Genomic DNA, 18,724 nt, shown 5'->3' with positions numbered 1-18,724 from the left:
TTTGACTAGCACTGGAGAACCAAAAGAAGCTATTCTGCTAATTAAGAGATTATTTTTTTCTCTTTGTTCTAGCAAATGATTATGGTTTTTTGTTTGATTGAGTTTTTTTTCCTGGTGTTTAAATAATTCTGAGAAATGTGGCATGGAAGGGTTCAGCCCACAGACAGTTAAAGGTTAACAGTGCTTTTGTAACAGCTGCACATAGTCCTTGTAATGGAAAGCATTAGACAGACTTAGCTGTAGGTGTCACTGGTAGCTACGTTTCTGGCGTCTCCGTTAGTCACTATCCTTAACGTGCTTTTTAAGTGTCCTTTGCCTGTTAGCAAATGCTGTATCCTGTGAAATGGGGAAAAGACTACAAGGCTATGATATTTATAACAGAAAACAGCACTAGGAAGACATGAGCAACCCAGAGCTTTTAAGTGTTAGCATGTGGGATTTAGCCCTGAAAAAGGACATGTATATTAGAGACTCTTAGGATTTGGGTTTTATGATAGGGGAGATCTTGGCATTGTGTCCGTAGAGCTTTTGAGGGCAACAAGCTTATGCTACTATAACGTAAACAGAGAGCTTCAACCTGTGTGATTTTCTACCCAGCCACTCACCTCTTCTCCGCACTCCTTCCCCACAACACATAGATGAGGAAGAAGTTGCTCGAGTAACCAAACTCTGCGCTGCTTGCTCAGCAGAGCTGGGCTGCCGTTCGCCTGCGGCAAATGAACTTACCTCGTGCAGTAGCAGAAGATTTGCTCTGCCACAGCCCTTCCTATCCTTGAAGCAACAGCCCTGTTCCCTCTGGCAAGCATAGAAGAGTGAATTCCGTGTCAACTTGGAGCTTCACGATACCTTCCTAAGGTGAAAGGGAAAGGAATGGGCTAAGGGTAGCACAGGTGTTCCGCTGTACAGGGAATGGTTTTCCCAAATGTGGTTTTCATGTAATTACCTCTCCAGTACCATTGCTCAGCACTCACTCTGCTTCCAGAAGACATCCTAGCAGTAGGCATTACCTTCCATCTCCGTTTCAAGCTGTGTAACAGTCTGTCTCATCAGTGACAAATTTGTTTTCTCTTTCTGTAACTTTCAGATATGTGCCATCATTGGAGGAACATTTACAGTAGCCGGGATCCTTGACTCCTGCATTTTCACAGCATCGGAAGCCTGGAAGAAGATCCAGTTGGGAAAAATGCAGTAGCAGCAAAACTCTACCCAAGTCTCCAAGGACAGGAGCAAAGATTGAGAAATCTACCACTACCTGTTTGTTTTTTCTCCTTTTCTATTTGATTGAATCAGTAAATTTTTCTCTAATCAGGCTGTTCAGTGAAGACCTCTTCAACAAATCAGAGAAATGTCCATGCATTTCAGAGCTCTGAGAGCCAAAAATCAATGAAACTGGGGCTTGGATTTCAATTCTCTCCCCCAGAAAGAGAGATTGGAATTGTTTATATGAAACACACTATGGAATCTAAATAAGGGTTAATGGTCTGTTTTCCAGGAGGTTCCTGTGGCAGTGTTGTACAAACTAGCTAGAAGATTGCAAAGATATGAGTTGTCTTGTGGCACTTTCTGGAATTCTATTGGAATTGAATAATTAGACAATCGACTTCTGTATAAGGCGAAATTATACATTAGGAAGACATTCCATCCATGGTGCCAAAAAGGTGATGTATCTGTTGGTGAGGAATGGAAGGCGTTAGTCCCCATAGCAGACTTGAGAGACAGAGGGCAGAAGAAACATCAAGAAATGTGTTGTGCTTTTATTGAAAGCTCTTTTGTTCATGTAAGACCTTTCTAATGAAATGAGCAAATGAGGAGAGGGAGCCTTCCCCAGCTACCTTTCCCTGGATAATGTGTAATCCAGGCAGGAGAGGGCCTTTCTTTTACTCTGTATGTAAAAATTGCTTCATTTCATCCCAGAAACTGAATATCCAGTCTTGTGTTTACAGGTGGCATGAAGTAAAAACCAAACTGAACGACACAGTTTTATGTGGCCTTTGCGTTGAAGGGGAATAGTAGTCCTTACAGTGTTAGCTTTTTTTCCTTTCTCCTCTATTTTTTTTAACATGAACCACCCAGCAGTCTGGAATCAGCTCTTCTGTTTTATTTTATTATTATTATTATTATTATTGCTGTTGTTTTGGAAAGCGGTTGTCCATTCTATGTGTTGAGAAAATGCTACAGTCTTCTGGGTGGATGAGCACAACTTACTGTCTTGTTTTGTGTGAGTATATTGAACACACCTGTAAAACACAGCATGTCTGTCTTTTCAGGGTGTAAGGTGCCTACCTTTTTCCTTTAAAATGCAGTCAGGCCTCATTTGTGAGCCCTAGGCTGACACTGTTCACCCACAGGTACACCTGGAGCAGGGCAGGCGTTCCCACAAACTAAGCCCTGCTAGCAGGTCTTCTGTTTTGTTTTGTTTTACTTAAAATGGTACCTGAGCCTCCATGCTCATTCATTCAAGCCTTGTTTTCTGAGGTTTCCACTAAATGGAGGTGGAGGGGAGAACTACTGCCAGGTGTGGCTCATGGTGGCAGACAGGTTCACTAAAACTTGCACCAAGACCCACCAGCACATTTTCCGCAGCCTCCTAGATGTTCCTTGAGTAGTAACAGTTTCTGCATGCTTTGTAAATGTCTGAGCTGAGGATGCACAAATTAAGTGTTCCAGGATGGATGAAAATCATAAAATAAAAATCCATAAGTAAATGCTAGAAATTCAAAGATGGGTGCAGGATTTCTCTTGGATAATACCTACTGTCCCTAGCCCTTTTTTGGAGGCAGAAGCATCCAAATATTATGTTGTAATGAAATGAATCTTTGAATATTCAGTGTTAATGCTAGAGTCAGATGCATTTCAAAGGTATTCCTAATACATGTCTGTTGAAATTGTCTCATTGCTTTCAAAGTAGGGAAGGTAGCCAGTTTTACATATGTGCACACACAGGGGAAAAAGAGGGTCAACACCTCTCCCCTCTGCCCGTTCTCTGCCCTATGGCGACGTCCGACAAATGACAACATTGGAATTTTTCCCTGTTCTTATTATGGACTGATTGCTATTACTTTAGGTGTAAACTGGATTGTGTAACTTCCTGTATCTGTTAATGTATGGATAGATTTTATACATTTTTCCATTTACAAAAATCAACTTGAAAATGATGCACTTGTCTTCATTTCAGTCTGTGCGTCCGTGTGTCCATGAGCATTAGGTGGCGGCTTCCTGCTGGTGGGAGTTGGGGGGTTCACTTGCTTGCTGAAGGATTTCCTCTAATCCACTTTTACCAAGTGAAGCTTAAGGCAAAAATGTCCCAGATTTCCTTTGGATTCTGTTGAGTCTTTGCTCAGAATCTGTAAACTTAGTGGATTAAAAGGATCAATCTTAATACCTTAGGAATACATGCTTCTGCTGAGCTATGCAAGGGAAATCTTTGACCCTCCTACACTGGATTGTACTAGCAGTTTTCTAAGGTTTCTTCCCTGCTAAAATTCTGCAGTGGCAAAGCTGGTTTGGGGTGCTGCCTGCCTCTTGCCCCCAGCAGGTTCTTTCTACCTTCTCTTCTGTCAGCTCAGTCTGGGCCAGTTCTCTAAACCAGTGAAATTGTTTGGCTTTTTTTGGAAACAGCAGACACATATTTCAGCATGCCTGCTTTCTCTGCCAGTGCGTCCACTGGAATAACCTAATAAACCACATATTTTTGCTCGATGTAGAAACAAAACAGTGTTCAAGTATGGCAGAATCTGCTGAAGGAACAGTCCGTGCATGAATTCTCCCACCCAGGCGTAGCCCTCTGAGTAAAGAGTGAGGGCAGCTCCCAGGTCTGCTTGTGAGGTGCTCATCCTTTGGGCATGACTGACCGGGATCAGGTGGAGCCTGATGCTCCCCAATGGGTTTGCAGAAGAATTTGCTCTTCATCTTTCCAACACAAAAAGTGAGCTGGTTACTGCTACAGCAGGTCTTCCCCATCTGTACATGTATATGTGTGTGTGTGTGTGTATATATATATATATATACAGCTTTCACTTTTTTTAAAGTGCTTTCTAGAGACAAAATCAAAAGGAGCCTAGTCCTACGTTTAAACATCAATGCAAATAGAAATAGCTGCAAGCTGCAGAAAACCACAGATCATAGATGTTGAACCAGTGTCCTGATTTCACTCGTTCAAATCAGTCTTCGAACAGAAGTGTTGGTAGCTTGCTAAGGTAGGCATCCCTGTGGGAAGTAAAGTATTTAGAGCTTGTTTGTGTTCTGGTTTAAATAATCCTCCCTGCAGCTACCCCAAACCTCATCATACAGGGACAAAGTGGGGCATAGGATGCTTCAGAAGGGCTGAGTTGGAATTTTTAGCTCTAAGGAAAGCTGTAAATTGGTATATTCTAGCTAGTGTGGAGATTGGTAAAGATTATTTTCCTCCCTAAAGAAAAATAAATACATAAATAAAGGAGACAATAATTTGGAAAGAGGGTAAGGAAAAAAATAATTGGAAGACATGCATTTGCCAATGATTTTAATTTAAACAAATGCTTGCGTTCAGCTAAATGTTTCACTGTAAAAAGTGAAAACTGCAGTGTCAAAAATTATGTTTACAGTGTGATGCACAAACCATTTGGATTGAACATTACTGTGATGAGTGTGTTAGAAGGGCTACGTGAAGTTTCAGACGAGCTACGTCCTCGCGGTGTTTCTCAATGTCCTTGAGGAAGGGGGAGAGGGGCAGGGGCCGCAGTACGTGATCCTCTAGTACGAAGTCACGGCGGTGTTGAAACCACAACAAGTCTTGCGTTTTTTACGGTAGAGTTTATTAGGGACCTCTGGCATTTCCGTAGCGCTGGTTTAGTTTGCGAGCTTATGTTAATGTATTAGTCATTTTAGACTTGTGCTTGAAAATAAAATTCTCTTGTGTTTTGGTTAGCGTCTTGTGGCACAACCCTTGCAAAATTAATTTAAAGGGGGGGGGGGGGGTTGTTTTTTGTTTTTTTTTTTAGTTATTCTCCTAGTTTCAATGACCTGGCCATTACAACGCAATGGTGTTGTGCTAAGACCGCTCCCTGCAGAGTTAACACGAGGCTCTTCATTAACCAGCAATGAGTCATATCTGGACGTTCAGTGCTCAAGTTTGTTCAGTACCAAATGTCCTAAGCTGCCTTATCTTTTTTTTTTTTTTTAAATAAGAGGGGAGTCTCTTGTGCGTGGGACCTGATTTATTTTATTTATTTTAGTGTATTTGCTGTACAGCTTGGCATATAAAATAACCCCTCGGACAGGCCCGATGCTGCACGGCGCATGCGCGTGCTGCGCGCACCTCCGGCCGTGCGGGGGCGCTGCCGCCTCGCGCTGCCCGCGCTCTCCTGGCGGTTCTCGCGAGAGCTCGGCGGCTCTTGGCGGAGCGGAAGTGGGGGGCGCCCTCTTTCCGGGGGAGCGGCGCGTCGGCAGCGGAGGGGTAAGGGCGGCCGGCGGGGCGCATCCGCCGCCATCCGCCGCCATCCCGCTCCGCGCGGCGCCACGATGCGGAAGGGAGGCCGCGGCGGCACCTGGCGGCCGGGGGAGCGGAGCGGAGCGGGGCCGCGAGGGGAGCGCGGCGCTGGGCGGCCGGGCACGGCGCTACCGAGGCCGTGCGCGGCCCCGCGCGCTGCTGAGGGTCCCGCCGCGTCTTGCTTCTTGCAGCCACCATGAAGTTCAACCCGTTCGTGACGTCGGACCGCAGCAAGAACCGCAAGCGCCACTTCAACGCGCCCTCGCACATCCGACGGAAAATCATGTCCTCGCCGCTCTCCAAGGAGCTGCGGCAGAAGTACAACGTGCGCTCCATGCCCATCCGCAAGGACGATGAAGTCCAGGTAGCCGCTGCTCCCTGTCGCGCCGCTACTCTTGAACGTTCAGTTATATTTTGTTTGTGTTTCGTGTATAGCTAGTGCAAAAGAGAAGGGCTAGAGCAATTCAGATCGATGCTAGAGCCCTGCTGGAGGTCTTGCACAAACCGTGCAAGTTATTGCTGTTATAACGTTGGCCTCTTGAAATCACAGGGTTGGAAATGAAAATTCTAGGGACAGAAATGCGCCAGCAGTTGAAATACTTGAATTGCATTCTTTCGTTAGCAGGCTGGATTAAAGGCTTTCAGAAGAACAGCACAAGCTGAAGTATTGTTACTTTCACTTTTATCGCCTTAGAGTGTTTGCTACCTGTGTTCTGTGGAAGGGTCAGTGTAGGAATAAACTCCATCTTAGAAGCATTTTCAATTCTAAATCTGATGATAGATGATTTGCAGGGATGCAAAACTGCTGAGGTTGATCATTTTCCTCTCATTTGAAAAGATTTGCTATTAGTTGCAGGCAGAATAAGGGGAAAGTGTAATTCCTTTCCATTCTGTTTTCTGTATTAGTGTTTACTGAAACTGTCCAGAAATTGATGTTTTTGTAACATGTATGTACAAAGAACAGAGATGGGCTTTTGACCTGTGTAGGTCTGATTTTCTGTTGTAATAATTGTGTTTCTTAAGTAACCAAGTTGAGGAACATGGTTGACATGTGGGAAACTGTAACTTTTATGCTCTTGTTTAGGTTGTCCGGGGACATTACAAGGGACAGCAGATTGGCAAGGTGGTCCAGGTGTATAGAAAAAAATATGTCATCTACATTGAGCGCGTTCAGCGTGAGAAGGCTAATGGCACAACTGTCCATGTGGGAATCCACCCCAGCAAGGTACACACATACAGTGAGATCTGAAATGTATAATGAGACCTTGTTAAGGAAAAAAATGATACTGCTACTTGCCGAAATTGAGCTTTGTTACCGCACACGGGGTAATAGATTGAGATACTGTTGTGTTGTTGGGAGAGGTTAATAAGCTAGGGTTATGGTGTCATGAGAGCAAAGCAGTGACAACTGAAAGCAGAGCTCGGCTGTTTTTCAAGATTGTTTGCTGGAGAAACTGCTCGAGACTGGGTTTTGGGCCCTGCTGAAATCTTCTTTAGGAGAGCTTGGTGATTTTAACTCACAGATATTTTGCACTTTGTTGTTTTGGGAACAGATCGTTCAAAACAACCCTAGATTGTTGCTACACTGCCTTGATGTTGATTAAGGAGGTGTTTGAAATGTTTAAGTAGATGCACAGAAACATGGTTTGATATTGCGTGTTTTAAAATTTTGACTGGATCTGGTTATATCCTGAAGTGATTTGCAATGTTTAGTGATAACCAGGCAGAGTCTGTTTGGTGCATAATAGGCAAATATTGCAGACTAAACAGAACAAGTAGCCAAGAGCCTAGTTTGAAGCAGATAAAATTAGTCTGCTTCAGCAATGCCAAACAGGCTTGTACGCTAAAGTGCTAGTGGAAGAAGTCAAGTTTCAGCAGGTTTTTTGATGTAATGTTTGATGTGTGCTGCAGAGGGAGGGCAAAAGTATTCCAAAACAGCCTAACAGCTTGTGTCTAGTAATAACACTTGAGGTGCAAGGTGACATTGTGGGGGAACTAGTACACAGAGGACCAGATACAACTTGCCTGGTAAATAACAGTGGAAGAAATTTATGTTCATGCTGGTCCCTCGTTTCTGAGAAAGTTCTTCCTGGCTGGAAGGGACACCTTGAGAAAACTCTGCAGGAAGTTAATATTAATACACACAAAACAGAGGAATGATAGTTTGTTATAGTGTATATTTTTGTTTATCTACATGTATGTATAAAAATGTAGTTTGCAGTATGATAGGTGAACAATTTTGACCTGTCTTAAATAAAGAGGTAGGAATTAATTGCAACATCCTGTGTCCTGAAAGTTGGTGAGAGCTGACCAGGTTTGTGTGCCCCTACTTCAGCCTGTGTCGATTTTTCTGTTGTTAGTTGTATTTTAAAATTACTCCTTGCAGTAATGCCAAAGTACTTGTGTCTTTGCTAATTATGAGAGCAGGAAGAGGAAAAAAATCTGAGAACTGGAGCTTTGGCTTCCTGCTGCCTTGCTGAGAGATATCTTTAAGGCGCAGCAACTAGTTTAGACACATGATGATAAATGTGCCCATGTTAGTAATCCTCAATAATTGCTTGGACACTTTATAACTATTTCATAGCAGACGTGTTCTTAAAAACATACTTTATTGGTCAGTGTGATGCTTGCAGTTCTGCTCAGATGACCCAGATGAATTGGCTATTCCAAATGGTAGAACAATGCTGTGTTAGGGGCCAGCATCTGTATGATTTTCCAGTGTTTGATGATGAAGGTAACATTATTTAAAATAGGGGAAAATTAAACTAGTGGTCTGATCCTTGGCTTTGTGGAACAAGACTAAGCTACTTGCTGTGTTTTAGGTGGAAGTATATACTTCATGTCTGAGCATTTGCCTTGTATAATGGCAAATAAAGTACTTCGATTTAATTATTTTATTAATAGATGGCAAATTAGCTGCTCTTCTGCTTGTCCCAGTATTGTTGAGGTACACATAGATATCTGTTGTGGCCCTCAATATATCTGTAGAACTTTGTATAGCTCAGTCTTGTGAAATGGGTAGGCCATTCAGTCCCTTAGTTCGACTAGAATCAAATGAGAGAGTCTGTGGAAATAAAACCTAGATGTTTTGGCAGCCTCTGTGTGCCCTTCATAGACTATTTTACATTGTCACAAGTTGTTTCAGGTTGTTCTACTGTAACACTGAACACTTAAATTCTTTGTCCTTTCTCTAGGTGGTGATCACTAGGCTAAAACTGGACAAAGATCGCAAAAAGATCTTGGAGCGTAAAGCAAAATCCCGCCAGGTTGGCAAAGAGAAGGGCAAATACAAGGAAGAAACAATTGAAAAGATGCAAGAATAGATGGTTTCCTGCTTGACACCATTAAAAGAACTGCTAAAATGAAACCTCTTGTTTTGTCCTCTCCTTTAGAAAATCTTCATACAGTATGTCTTGCTTGGTGTTTAAATGTTCATTATCATGTTTTGATGTTGGCTCTGCCAAAAATGTTCCCACTAAATTAAAAAGCTTTTTTTTATTATTTTTTAACTTCAAGAAAATCAAGGAGTTTTTTTTAACCAACAGCAGTGTATTTAGAACCATATTTGGAGAAGGTGCTACAGTCCTGAACACATATACCTAAGGGCTAGTATATTTTACTATCCTTTCCAGCAATCTTTAACTTACACTTCTTTAGAAGTCCAGATTTTTAAGTGAAAATGTTATATTCCATGTTCCATATATGTTTTAATAGATCATCAGGCCTCTGAAATAAGGTGGCAAATCTTTGTTTTGGAATAAATTGTGGCTTTTTTTCCACCTCATTCATTTGGATGCAAACAAGAACACTTGAGGCCCACTACGTATTTTGTGAACACTGAAGTGGCAGAGTAGTGGTCGAGTCTCTGGCACTACCGGTAGGAAAGAAGGGTTGTGTCACCCGGGCCGTAGGGTAGGGGCTGTCTGGTTTTGGGTGGGGATGGAGGGAGCCTGGGGTCTGCTGCTTGCCCTGTTCTGGAGGAGCTTCCTGCAGGCAGAATAACCGCGGGCTGCCCCCGGGTGTCGCAGGCCGCGCTGCGGTCACGGGGATTCCGGGGCGGCGGGAGCGGTTTCCCCGGGCTCGGTTCGAGCTGGAGCTGCGGGCGCCGCGGGGCCCCGCGCGGGGGCGCTGCCGGGCGGGGCCGCTCCGTGCGGCGCGGGGGCGGGGCCTCACCAGCGGGGGCGGAGCTTGCGGTGCAGCCGAGTGCGCTTGCGCGTCGCGCGGCGTGGGGCGGTCCCGCCCGCGTGGCCCGGCGCTGCGGCGACGTAGCGGGCGCTGATTGGCGCGCGCCGGTCGGTGGGCGGGGCGCTGCGGCGGCCGTGAGGAAGCGGCAGGGGGGGACGCCGCGTCGCAGCGAGCCGTTTTGCGCCTCCTCGCCGAGCCCGGCCATGGCGTACGGTGGCCTCACGGTGCCCATCCTCGTCATGAGCGTTTTCTGGGGGGTGGTCGGCGGCGTCCTGCCGTGGCTCGTGCCGAAGGGGCCCAACCGCGGGTGAGTGACGGGCGCGGGGCGCGTGGCGCGCGGCGGGGCCTGCCCGGCTCCCCGGCGGCCGGGCGGGGAGGCCTCGGCGCGGTCTCGCGGCTGCCGCCGGCCCGGCCCGTCCTGCGCGGCCCGCGGGCGCAGCGGTTCCCCGGGGTCGCTTGTTCCTCTTTCCCGGGGCCTGAACTGCAGCTAATGGAGCTACTTGTATTGGGGGGAGGGGGGCTTCTCTGTGCTGCAGGAAGGTTAGAAGTGACCTGAGGTTTTCCCTTATCCCGCCTGAGATAAACATACAGGTTTTGTTCTCTAATTAAACAAGGAAAAAAAATCAATTTGTCACCAAGTTCCATCAAATGTACAGATCACTTCTTGGTAGAGAATCTAATTTCCTTTCATTCCATTTTAAAAATACTTTGTATGTAGCTGCAGTTCCACATTTTCGGTTTGAAGAGCTTAATGTTAGAGCTATGCTTGTATGTCAAGCCCTAGTAGTTCACTAACTTGCAGATAACAATGTTTGTGAAATGCAGAGAGGCTGTTTGTTACATAAGGTTTTTACTCAGCAGGAATAAGTTAAAACATTCATCTTGAGTCACCTTGCACATGACCAAAGTCAAATGTGTTCTTGGAATTTTTTTCTATGTACCTTGTGGTCGGTCATAACATGACATCTGATCATCTGTCCCTTCTTGCAGTGTTATCAACACAATGCTGGTGACATGTGCTGTTTGTTGCTACTTGTTGTAAGTATAAATATAATCTTTACCTGTTAATCAAGGCAGAGCCAGTTTTGCTGTAATCAAAAGGTCCTTTTTATATTCTCAAGATACGTAGGAGGAAGCTTTTCAAAAGTGTCAGAGATTTAGAAATGTGGTGTCCTTTGACAACCCTTAATTTTTGCTTCTAGAAAAAGCCTTCAACCCACTGTAGGAGACATTTTATACAGTGGATAGTACATTTAGGTAGAACCTGAATTCCTCTGAATTAAATTCCTGAATACTGCTCTGTATTGACCTTTCATTATTACTTACCAATTGATAGCTGATTCAAGTAAAATAAGGGTTTGTTGATTCCAAAATTTTGCTGATTCACAGTCAGGCAATGACTTTTCTTTTTTTCTTAATTCTTTACACTCTCACACTTGCTTCTAAGGTAATACTAGCTTAAGGCTACTGATGGCCTCTGCTTTCTTAGTTTGGTCCTTTCCAATGCAGTCTTTAAATCTGTCAAAGTAGAAAATGAAAATGTTTTATATGTAAGATATACGTATATGATATGTACCAGATAGTGTTTGTGACAGACTGGTGATTCTTTGACATAGTAAGGCTGTTCCTGTTTAGATGTGCATAATATGCTTTGATGCTGCCTTAATTAAGAGAACTGGGGGGGTCGGGTGAGAGGGAAACTTCTTGATGCATTTCTCATACAATGTGTTTTGCCGAAGAGGAGAGCCAGCTGTAGCTGGAGTCTGCACCAGAATTCAAACTTATTTCTTTAGTTTTTTATTATTATTATTCCTGTCTTATGTGGGGGGAAGAAAAAAAAAAGCGGGGACTGATATTATCGAAGTGCTAGGCAGAAATAACTTAAAAGGTGTTTGGAATTATTTTGCTATGGTGACTAAATTGATAAAAATCTAGGTAGAGCTTTTGTGGTAAACCATAAAATCATCTTTTTGGGGATAAAGTTATCATCCAGATTTCCTCTTAAATAGTAACAGATACTTAATACAACAGTAGAAATGCCTGAATATTTAGGCATTATTCGTACCACCTCAAGGAGCTTAATATAAATGCTCAGAGAGATATACCTCAAATAGTGAGACATGCATTCTTGGGAACTGGTAGCTAAAGAACATGTTTCCAGTGTTGTCCTGTTTCATGAAAAGCCTCTGTGATTCTGACTTGGGTTGGCCTGTGACACAGGCTCAAGCAGATTTCAGTTTAATAATGTGATATTTGGGTTCTACAAACCTTGAGACATACTTCTAGTTCAGGGTGTTTGACAAGTTTTGAAGTCATCCTCTGGATAACTGCATAGCAAAGTTTGGTTCTGTGTTTTGTTTTGTTTTTTTCTACTTAGATATAAAAGATATAAAAATAATTCTCTTAAATGTGAATTTGGGATTGAAATGCAGGAATTCAGGGCTGTGAAGGCCTTCCCCCCTGCAAATAAACTAGGTAGCAGCCCTAACTCATGCTGAGTTTCAAGTGGTTGGGTAGTTAAGGTCAACTGGATGTCCAATTTCTCTAAGTTACTGCACTTAGGTTGCAGTTAGGGGATGTGTTGGGTGGAGGAGTGTTAAGTTTAAAGGAATTCTTATTACCTCTTTTAAAAAAGGGGTTGAAAAGAAGGCCACATAGCATCTTCAGAATTTTCTGGATTAAAATAAGGAATTCTGTAAAAAATAGGCTCCATAAATTTTACTTAGTGCTTTGAACTCTTCAATTGCATAGTGGGATTTTTTTCTGTGAGTTGCAATCTTTGTACTGAAACAAATCTATTATAATTCTGGTGGACTGTAATATGAGTTCTATTTTTTTTACATGAACGTTCTTAATCACGTGGTCTGTAGCTCATTTTCATTATTGCCTTTTGCTTGTCCAATTACATGTTGAAAAATAGAGGAAGCAGACTCTTGAAGTCTTGAGTCATCAAGAATTATATTGAACCACAAAAAATATATGTATAGGTTTTTCTTTCCAGATTACAACAAAGAGCAGGTTTTTGTCCAGTATTCAAAGATAGAACTTGCCTCATTATACAGTGCTTGCATCTTTGAATCCTAAAATCATGGATTCTGGGGGGTTCTTAGGTGGATGCATCCTTAGGGTTCAAATAATCCTTTTTGTTGTCGGGTGCAGTCTTAGCACTCGTGCGTCCTTGGTAGTGGCTGGTGCTGCCCATCCACCTCTTTGTAGAGTTGTGCAGAGCTCTGGTAGTTGCACCTGCTTTTGTGCTTTCTGTGTCAACCTTCTGGTGGAAACAAAACAAAAAATCCTGTTTTTGTTTAAAAACTTGGTTGCAAAATCAGTTTACATCAAACTGAGTTTATGCCAATTAGTTCAAATATAAATGGTCAGTGACATCAGAACTTAAGTTGATGTCTTCTGCATTTAGATTTAGTGGTGTTCATTTCGAATAACCGTATTGATTATGTGATGTTGATTTTATTGTTCTGTGATAAATTCTTGCATAGGTAAATGCATCATTTTTGTAGAAATATTGTAAGGAGAAGCTTTTTCAGGGAGATTATGAAGCCTCGGGAAGGGACCAGGCTACAAAGCAGTGTTTGTAGAGTTATGGCTTCTACTGAAGTCCTAGGTTATACCATTTTTGTAAGGTACTGTCAATCTAAATTTATTTTGCTGTTACAAAGCAGGTCATGAAACAGTACCATGTTATTCTTAACAGAAAACAGGATGCTTGAAAAGTTGTATAATTTGCCACTAATTCTAAATGGATTAAAATATAGTTGCCCGAATTGACATTTAAGCAGATATCAGGACCTTAATTTGCAACATGCAGCATAGAGACAGATGGCAGTTATGGCAGAAAGACCTTTTAAAATCTTCCTGGTAGAACATAAGGGACTTTAATTTGCTTGTGTGAGCCGGATAATTAACATTAACTGTTGCAACTGGTATCCGGGAGAATTTAAGGATCCGTGGGTGGCTTGAATGCCAAACCTGATTTTAGCAGCTCTGCAGAATTACCCATGGGATGTGGAGTCTTGCTTTGTTTTACTTTGTGTCCCATTTTGTTTCACATTTTCATGATGGATTATTGTATCAAGTGGCCCTGGTTAAGCAAAACGTGTGGGAGAAGCTTTTTCATGACTTACCTCGAGGGCCAGGGAGCCGCAGAGTTCAGTGCCTAACGCAGCTTTAATTGCTAGGCCTGAGTGTGGGGAGGAGGTGGCTCCCGCAGTGCTACCCCCGCTCTGAAGCTGGGCGTCCTGCAGGGTCCCAACAAAGTGCTTTGGAAAGCAGCATTTCCCGAGGCCTGGCTGTGCCGCGGGGCCGCGCGCTGCCCGTCCGCCTCGCGGCCGCGCTGGGGCCGTCCGGGAAGGGGGCCGCTCGTGTGCGTCACTCCTCCCTCCGCGCGGTGGGAAGGCGAGCGCAGGGCTCCAGCAGCCGTTCGGTGCTCCTGTCTGCCCCGCGCTCCGCTCCTCTAGGATGCCAAGAGCAGATGGTGCAGTGCTCTGGTACCCCTTTTGTCTGCCTTTGCATCTGAAAACTAACCCTTGCAAAATAGATGTCGAGGGATGTAAGGCCAACTTTGCTTCTACCCCACGTAAATTTAACGTAAAGGTGAACATACGCTTTCAAATTACTCTGTCCTCACTTTAGACAGCAAAATAAAGCATATCAACTTAAGGGTTACTGGCTGTTCTAGTTGGCGACCTGTTGGTGTTTTAGTTGCTCCGTGGTATCTGATGCATGTTTCAGAGGGAGTGACTGGTTTCGTTTGTTGGTGCACAGCAAATTTCGGAGTTCAAGGCTCGGTGACTGATAGATCGGTATGGGCAGAACACTTGGTTCTAACGGAGTCCGACTTTAGCAAAACTGAAAGTAGGCTGGAAAATAGTGTTTGTAAATTTAAAGAGGATTGACTGACCTTGTTAAGTCTGACCCACATCTTTTGCCTATAGCTGTCGTAGCCTTTTCTCAGTTGACCTGCGCTACGTTCGCTGGTCAGAGTCTCTGGGTTCATGTGGAATTTTCCATGACTCTAAGCACTCTGATATATTTGTGTCAGCTCCCATTACAAAGCTGCTCTGCTTTTCCTCCTCCTTACAAAGCATTCTGGAAATAGCAGGCGGATGAGCCAGTCTGTTCACTAAATATGTTTATATTGTTAGCATTTTTACATAGATTTAAATTCATGGAAGCACCCATGTTACTCTTCTGACTCTTGTAACAGTGGAATATTTATTTCTGTTTAGCTTTCCTGGATATTTTCCACAAACTACATTCCTCTTGTTCTGGCTGTGGCTTCGGCTGTGGCTTCTGCAGGGTTAGTTTGTCAGCTGCTCGGATGGAGTCTGATGGTGATGATGGTCTGGGGTTTGTTGTCGTGTCGATGTTGTTTAGTGCCCTTCTGCTTCACGTCCCTGTTTCTCTGACCTCTGTTTCAGATCTAAACCTGCTTTTATTCAAGCTCCTATTAAAATTATACCTGGTCTGCAAGGGGAGGCTATCAGACACTGAAAATGACAGCAAATAAGAGACACTCTTGGAAACCTTTTGTTTGTTTAAAGGATGCTTCATAGACATTAAGGACTGATGTTTCTTCTGAAACCACAATTACCTGAGTTTCATATGTTTCAAAAACACATCATTTCCAATGGAAAAATGTGCAGAAGAAAGTACCGGGTGTTTGTGACAGTGCTAGTTTGAATCGAGTAAGACAAATTATGATTCCAGCTGCAGAATGAAAAAGTACCAGAACTTCTCTGCTGGTTTGCAGACCTTGTGTATGAGCTTGAGCAAGATTTTGATTTGATAGTAGAACTTCCTGGATATGCTCCTTCCCTTTTCAATAGTACCTGTGTTCTAGACAGGCTTTTGCTGTATAATAAACTGTGTGATTTGTCTGATAATCTCTCTTTTGGGCTGGGGGGTTGTCTTGCAGCTGGCTGATTGCGATTCTGGCTCAGCTCAACCCTCTCTTTGGGCCGCAGTTAAGCAATGAAACAATCTGGTATCTAAAAGCTCACTGGCCTTAAAGATGTCTGTCCTTCACTGCAATTTTAGGTGAGTATAATCTGATTTATAAATATATTTGGTATGTTAAGGGTTCAGGAGAGCTTGAACTATGATGTAAATGAAGAAAATTGAAAAGTTTGGAAAATAAAGCTATCTTCTGCAGGCTGCAACAAAAAACCTTTCTGGGTGTGGAGCCTGATTGGAGATACCATGAAGGTTTGCACTGAGCTGTTGTGGAGTTAGTTCCTTTGGTTGTCATTTGCTACTATGTTTCAGTAAGCAAGTATTTGCAAGGAAAAAAGAGCTTCTTCCTACTTGGGGCTCAGGAGATTTGATTTGATTTTTTTCTTTTCTCTACTTTTAACAGCTAGCATAAGTGGGTAATAAGTTGGTATTCTAATCTACTTGTTGAGCCTCGTTTTTTTCCAGACTTACAATATTTTATTCAAGAATTGTCCAAATGTCCAAGGCAATGTATGTTGCTTTCATTCATCCAGGAAATGAGCGTAAGCGCTAGATATAATCTGCACTAGAAGTAGCGTGATGGCTTGAGGGTTCTTTGCAAGGGCAGAATTTGGAGCTGCGGGTTCAAATGAAGAGTAGATGTGCGAAACTGAGACTTTTTTTTTTTTAACCTGTTTTCTATCTTTTGGGTTAAATCATGTCACCCTTTTATCACCCCTTGCTCTTATTACTATAAGATAGTACTAATTTTTGACTAACAAATGAACTATATGCTGCTACTAGCAAAAACAAACTGTAGATGAGAAGTGGCTCTTGCTCTCTAGGAAGCTGCTAAAAGAATCAGAGAAGGGATTTCTGGAGGACTGGTAGTAAATTTGAATTGTGGACGAGAGGGACCTGATGCTTTCTGGGATAGTCAGGAGTTTTGTGTGAGGTGATATTGTTTAATGGAGAAGTGGAGTTGTATATAGCACATTTCATTGTTATGCGAAGCAATTTATTTTAATCTTTGTTCTGATTTCATTGACTTAATTTTGAAACAAAATAAAGTTCTCATATTGGGGAAAGTTTTCTTTGAAAAAAAAAAAAAAAAAGACTAAATGTCATGGTTGGATGTTACATTCTTTCTCGTGTTCAGACAGAATATGCTGTTAGAGTGCACAAGATTGTTGGAAGAGCTCGTGCAGCGCTGCGCAAGCCTCGCTGCAGGGAGCTGCCTACCCGAAAGAGGCTCTCGTGCCCTTCCTGTCACTGCTGCGCCCCCGTCCCCCGAGAGCCTCCTGCTGAATTTCCTGCTAGCTCTGAGTTAGGTCCCACCTCACAGAGTCAGGATACATCTCTCTGGCCTTGCACAGAAGTACAGCTACTGTTCCTTGTTTACCTGAGTATTTCCTGCTTCTAAGACATGCTTTTCCAGAGTTCAGCTTGTGCTGTGTTTTGCTTGGGTGCTTTTCCTCCAATTTCTCTTTCAATTGGGTTTTAGGTAGATTGCCCTAGACAGAATGCAAATGGTTACAGAATGAAATATTCCCAGAGCTGAGAGATATTATTTTAAAATGAAGATGGCCTAAGCAAACTGATTTTACTTTACCAGTGAAACAGGCTGAAAATGCACCCAGATGGTTATTGCATTGTAGTTGACAGGGTAGGAGCTTCTGCGGGTGCTGGCTTGATTAATCTATGCACAATTAGGAATGTTTGGCCTGTCTGCTTGGTTACTGTTTGGTGTACCTCTAATTCAAATAATGATAACTTTTCTATATAATCAAGTTAATGACTTGGAGAGCAGTAGGATATACACAGACATCCTAGTTCCCAGAACATGGACATTTCTGTAGCTGTGCTAAATAGGGGTTGTAGCCTGTTTTAAGCAATGGGATTTAACTTCAGAAATTACTCTTAAAGCTCCATGTAGGTGAATTCTCTGCAATTCTTCAGCACTTCTCATTGTGTTTGTGGAATGGAAATAGTTGTAGTTAACTCGACAACCAACTGTTTAACTAATAATTTGTGTCCATGGAAAGGAATAATTAAATTGCCTCTTGCTTTACAGGTAAAGAAGAGATTTCTTCCAGATGAAAAACTCCACTGACCCAAAGATGCCCTTAGCATAGCTGGTTGGATACCAAGCTGCTTTAATGCCTTAATGTTTATATTGTGCTTCAAAATGGCTTGTTTAAAGCCCTGTATTTTTTTCCTATTTTCCTACTATAACATTTAACACTGTGCCTAATACAGTTTATAACTCCTTGTCTGTATTTTTTTTTGTCTATTAATGAACTGCCAATGAGAAGGAAATTTCTTAAAGTTTTTATGCATATGTGGAGTCATCTTTGTTCACTTTGCACAGTCTATATGAGTACTGTAGATCTCAGAGATCCTGGGTTGTCTGTTACTGGGCTGTTACATCCCTGTTCTGTTTGACTGCACTTGAAAAAAATGTGTGCAATGAAACTGTACAAGGAGAGGAGAAACAGTGCTGCCACGTTTTGATGGCATTTATTTTTTAAAATTAGATGTATCCTTAGGAAACTTAGTCTTAAATTTCACATACCTGGAAATAAAACTAATCCTCTACTTCATAAAAAAAAAAAATCTTGTGCCTTGTTTAACAGTTTTGATGGGCTCTTCTGTGGTTTTAATCAAGCAGTAGTTAGCCAGGGCTGAGCTGAAGGATGTTAGCTGGTGCAGATGAACTGTGATAGAGTCCAGTGGTGTAATGAGATGAGAGCAGCTGCTGCCCATAACGAGATCTCTCAGGTGGTTCTAGAACAGCAACAGCCTTGCTGGAAGGGCTGTGGGTGGAAGAGAGTGCTAAGAGATCCTTCTCTCTGTGAGCTGATATGAGAGGGTAGCACAGATGATGGGACTAGTCTGAATGAGGCGTAAATAGTGATCCTGAAAGATTGATTTACCACCTGGCTGCCTTGAAGGATACAGATCGTAAAAAGCAATTCGATCGGAAAACAGTGACTATTTTTTACTGTTTGATGCTTCATAGAATAACGGAGCATGAAGCACAAGACGGTGTAGGCAGAGATGGAAACTAGCTAAGGCTCCTCAATATCAGCGGAGTCTCTAGGGGCAGGAATCTAGTAGCAG

The 18,724-nt window shown here is 42.9% G+C and overlaps 3 protein-coding genes across 5 annotated transcripts in view; all 3 read left to right on the top strand.

The window, feature by feature from the left end:
* Positions 1–3,152, top strand: part of ERGIC1 (endoplasmic reticulum-golgi intermediate compartment 1) — a 54,936-nt gene extending 51,784 nt beyond the window's left edge. The window contains exon 10 of the mRNA XM_088521423.1: positions 1,085–3,152. Within this exon, the coding sequence (XP_088377549.1) occupies positions 1,085–1,192 (108 nt within the window). The 3' untranslated portion in view covers positions 1,193–3,152. The remainder of the gene's footprint in view (positions 1–1,084) is intronic.
* A 2,484-nt stretch (positions 3,153–5,636) lies between these two features.
* Positions 5,637–8,834, top strand: RPL26L1 (ribosomal protein L26 like 1). Its single transcript, XM_010225401.2, has 3 exons — positions 5,637–5,831; positions 6,552–6,692; positions 8,662–8,834. Exons 1-3 carry the CDS (start codon positions 5,664–5,666, stop codon positions 8,788–8,790), a joined length of 438 nt encoding a protein of 145 aa, XP_010223703.1. The 5' UTR covers positions 5,637–5,663; the 3' UTR covers positions 8,791–8,834.
* A 941-nt stretch (positions 8,835–9,775) lies between these two features.
* Positions 9,776–17,876, top strand: ATP6V0E1 (ATPase H+ transporting V0 subunit e1). Of its 3 annotated transcripts, XM_088521445.1 has the most exons (4): positions 9,777–9,959; positions 10,643–10,690; positions 15,585–15,706; positions 17,676–17,876. In XM_088521445.1, the coding sequence occupies exons 1-3, from the start codon at positions 9,856–9,858 to the stop codon at positions 15,676–15,678; spliced, it is 246 nt and encodes an 81-aa protein (XP_088377571.1). In that variant the 5' UTR covers positions 9,777–9,855; the 3' UTR covers positions 15,679–15,706; positions 17,676–17,876. The 3 variants fall into 3 exon arrangements, with proteins under 3 accessions (XP_088377581.1, XP_088377587.1, XP_088377571.1); XM_088521455.1 differs by lacking the exon at positions 17,676–17,876 and having other exon boundaries at positions 9,776–9,959; positions 15,585–15,708; XM_088521461.1 differs by lacking the exon at positions 17,676–17,876 and having other exon boundaries at positions 9,776–9,959; positions 15,088–15,638.
* Positions 17,877–18,724: the final 848 nt, after the last annotated feature.

The sequence above is a fragment of the Tinamus guttatus genome, unplaced genomic scaffold (genome assembly GCF_059628265.1).
Source record: "Tinamus guttatus ecotype Peru unplaced genomic scaffold, ASM5962826v1 Tinamus_guttatus_pri_ptg000007l, whole genome shotgun sequence".
Lineage (NCBI taxonomy): Eukaryota > Metazoa > Chordata > Aves > Tinamiformes > Tinamidae > Tinamus > Tinamus guttatus.
This window is presented reverse-complemented; position numbering and strand designations above follow the sequence as displayed.

Coding starts and splice junctions, on each gene's coding strand:
- RPL26L1 (XM_010225401.2), top strand. CDS start 5,664: ATGAAGTTCAACCCGTTCGTGACGTCGGACCGCAGCAAGAACCGCAAG. Junction 5,832..6,551: donor GCAAGGACGATGAAGTCCAG/GTAGCCGCTGCT, acceptor GCTCTTGTTTAG/GTTGTCCGGGGACATTACAA. Junction 6,693..8,661: donor TGGGAATCCACCCCAGCAAG/GTACACACATAC, acceptor TCCTTTCTCTAG/GTGGTGATCACTAGGCTAAA.
- ATP6V0E1 (XM_088521445.1), top strand. CDS start 9,856: ATGGCGTACGGTGGCCTCACGGTGCCCATCCTCGTCATGAGCGTTTTC. Junction 9,960..10,642: donor CCGAAGGGGCCCAACCGCGG/GTGAGTGACGGG, acceptor CCCTTCTTGCAG/TGTTATCAACACAATGCTGG. Junction 10,691..15,584: donor GCTGTTTGTTGCTACTTGTT/GTAAGTATAAAT, acceptor GTTGTCTTGCAG/CTGGCTGATTGCGATTCTGG.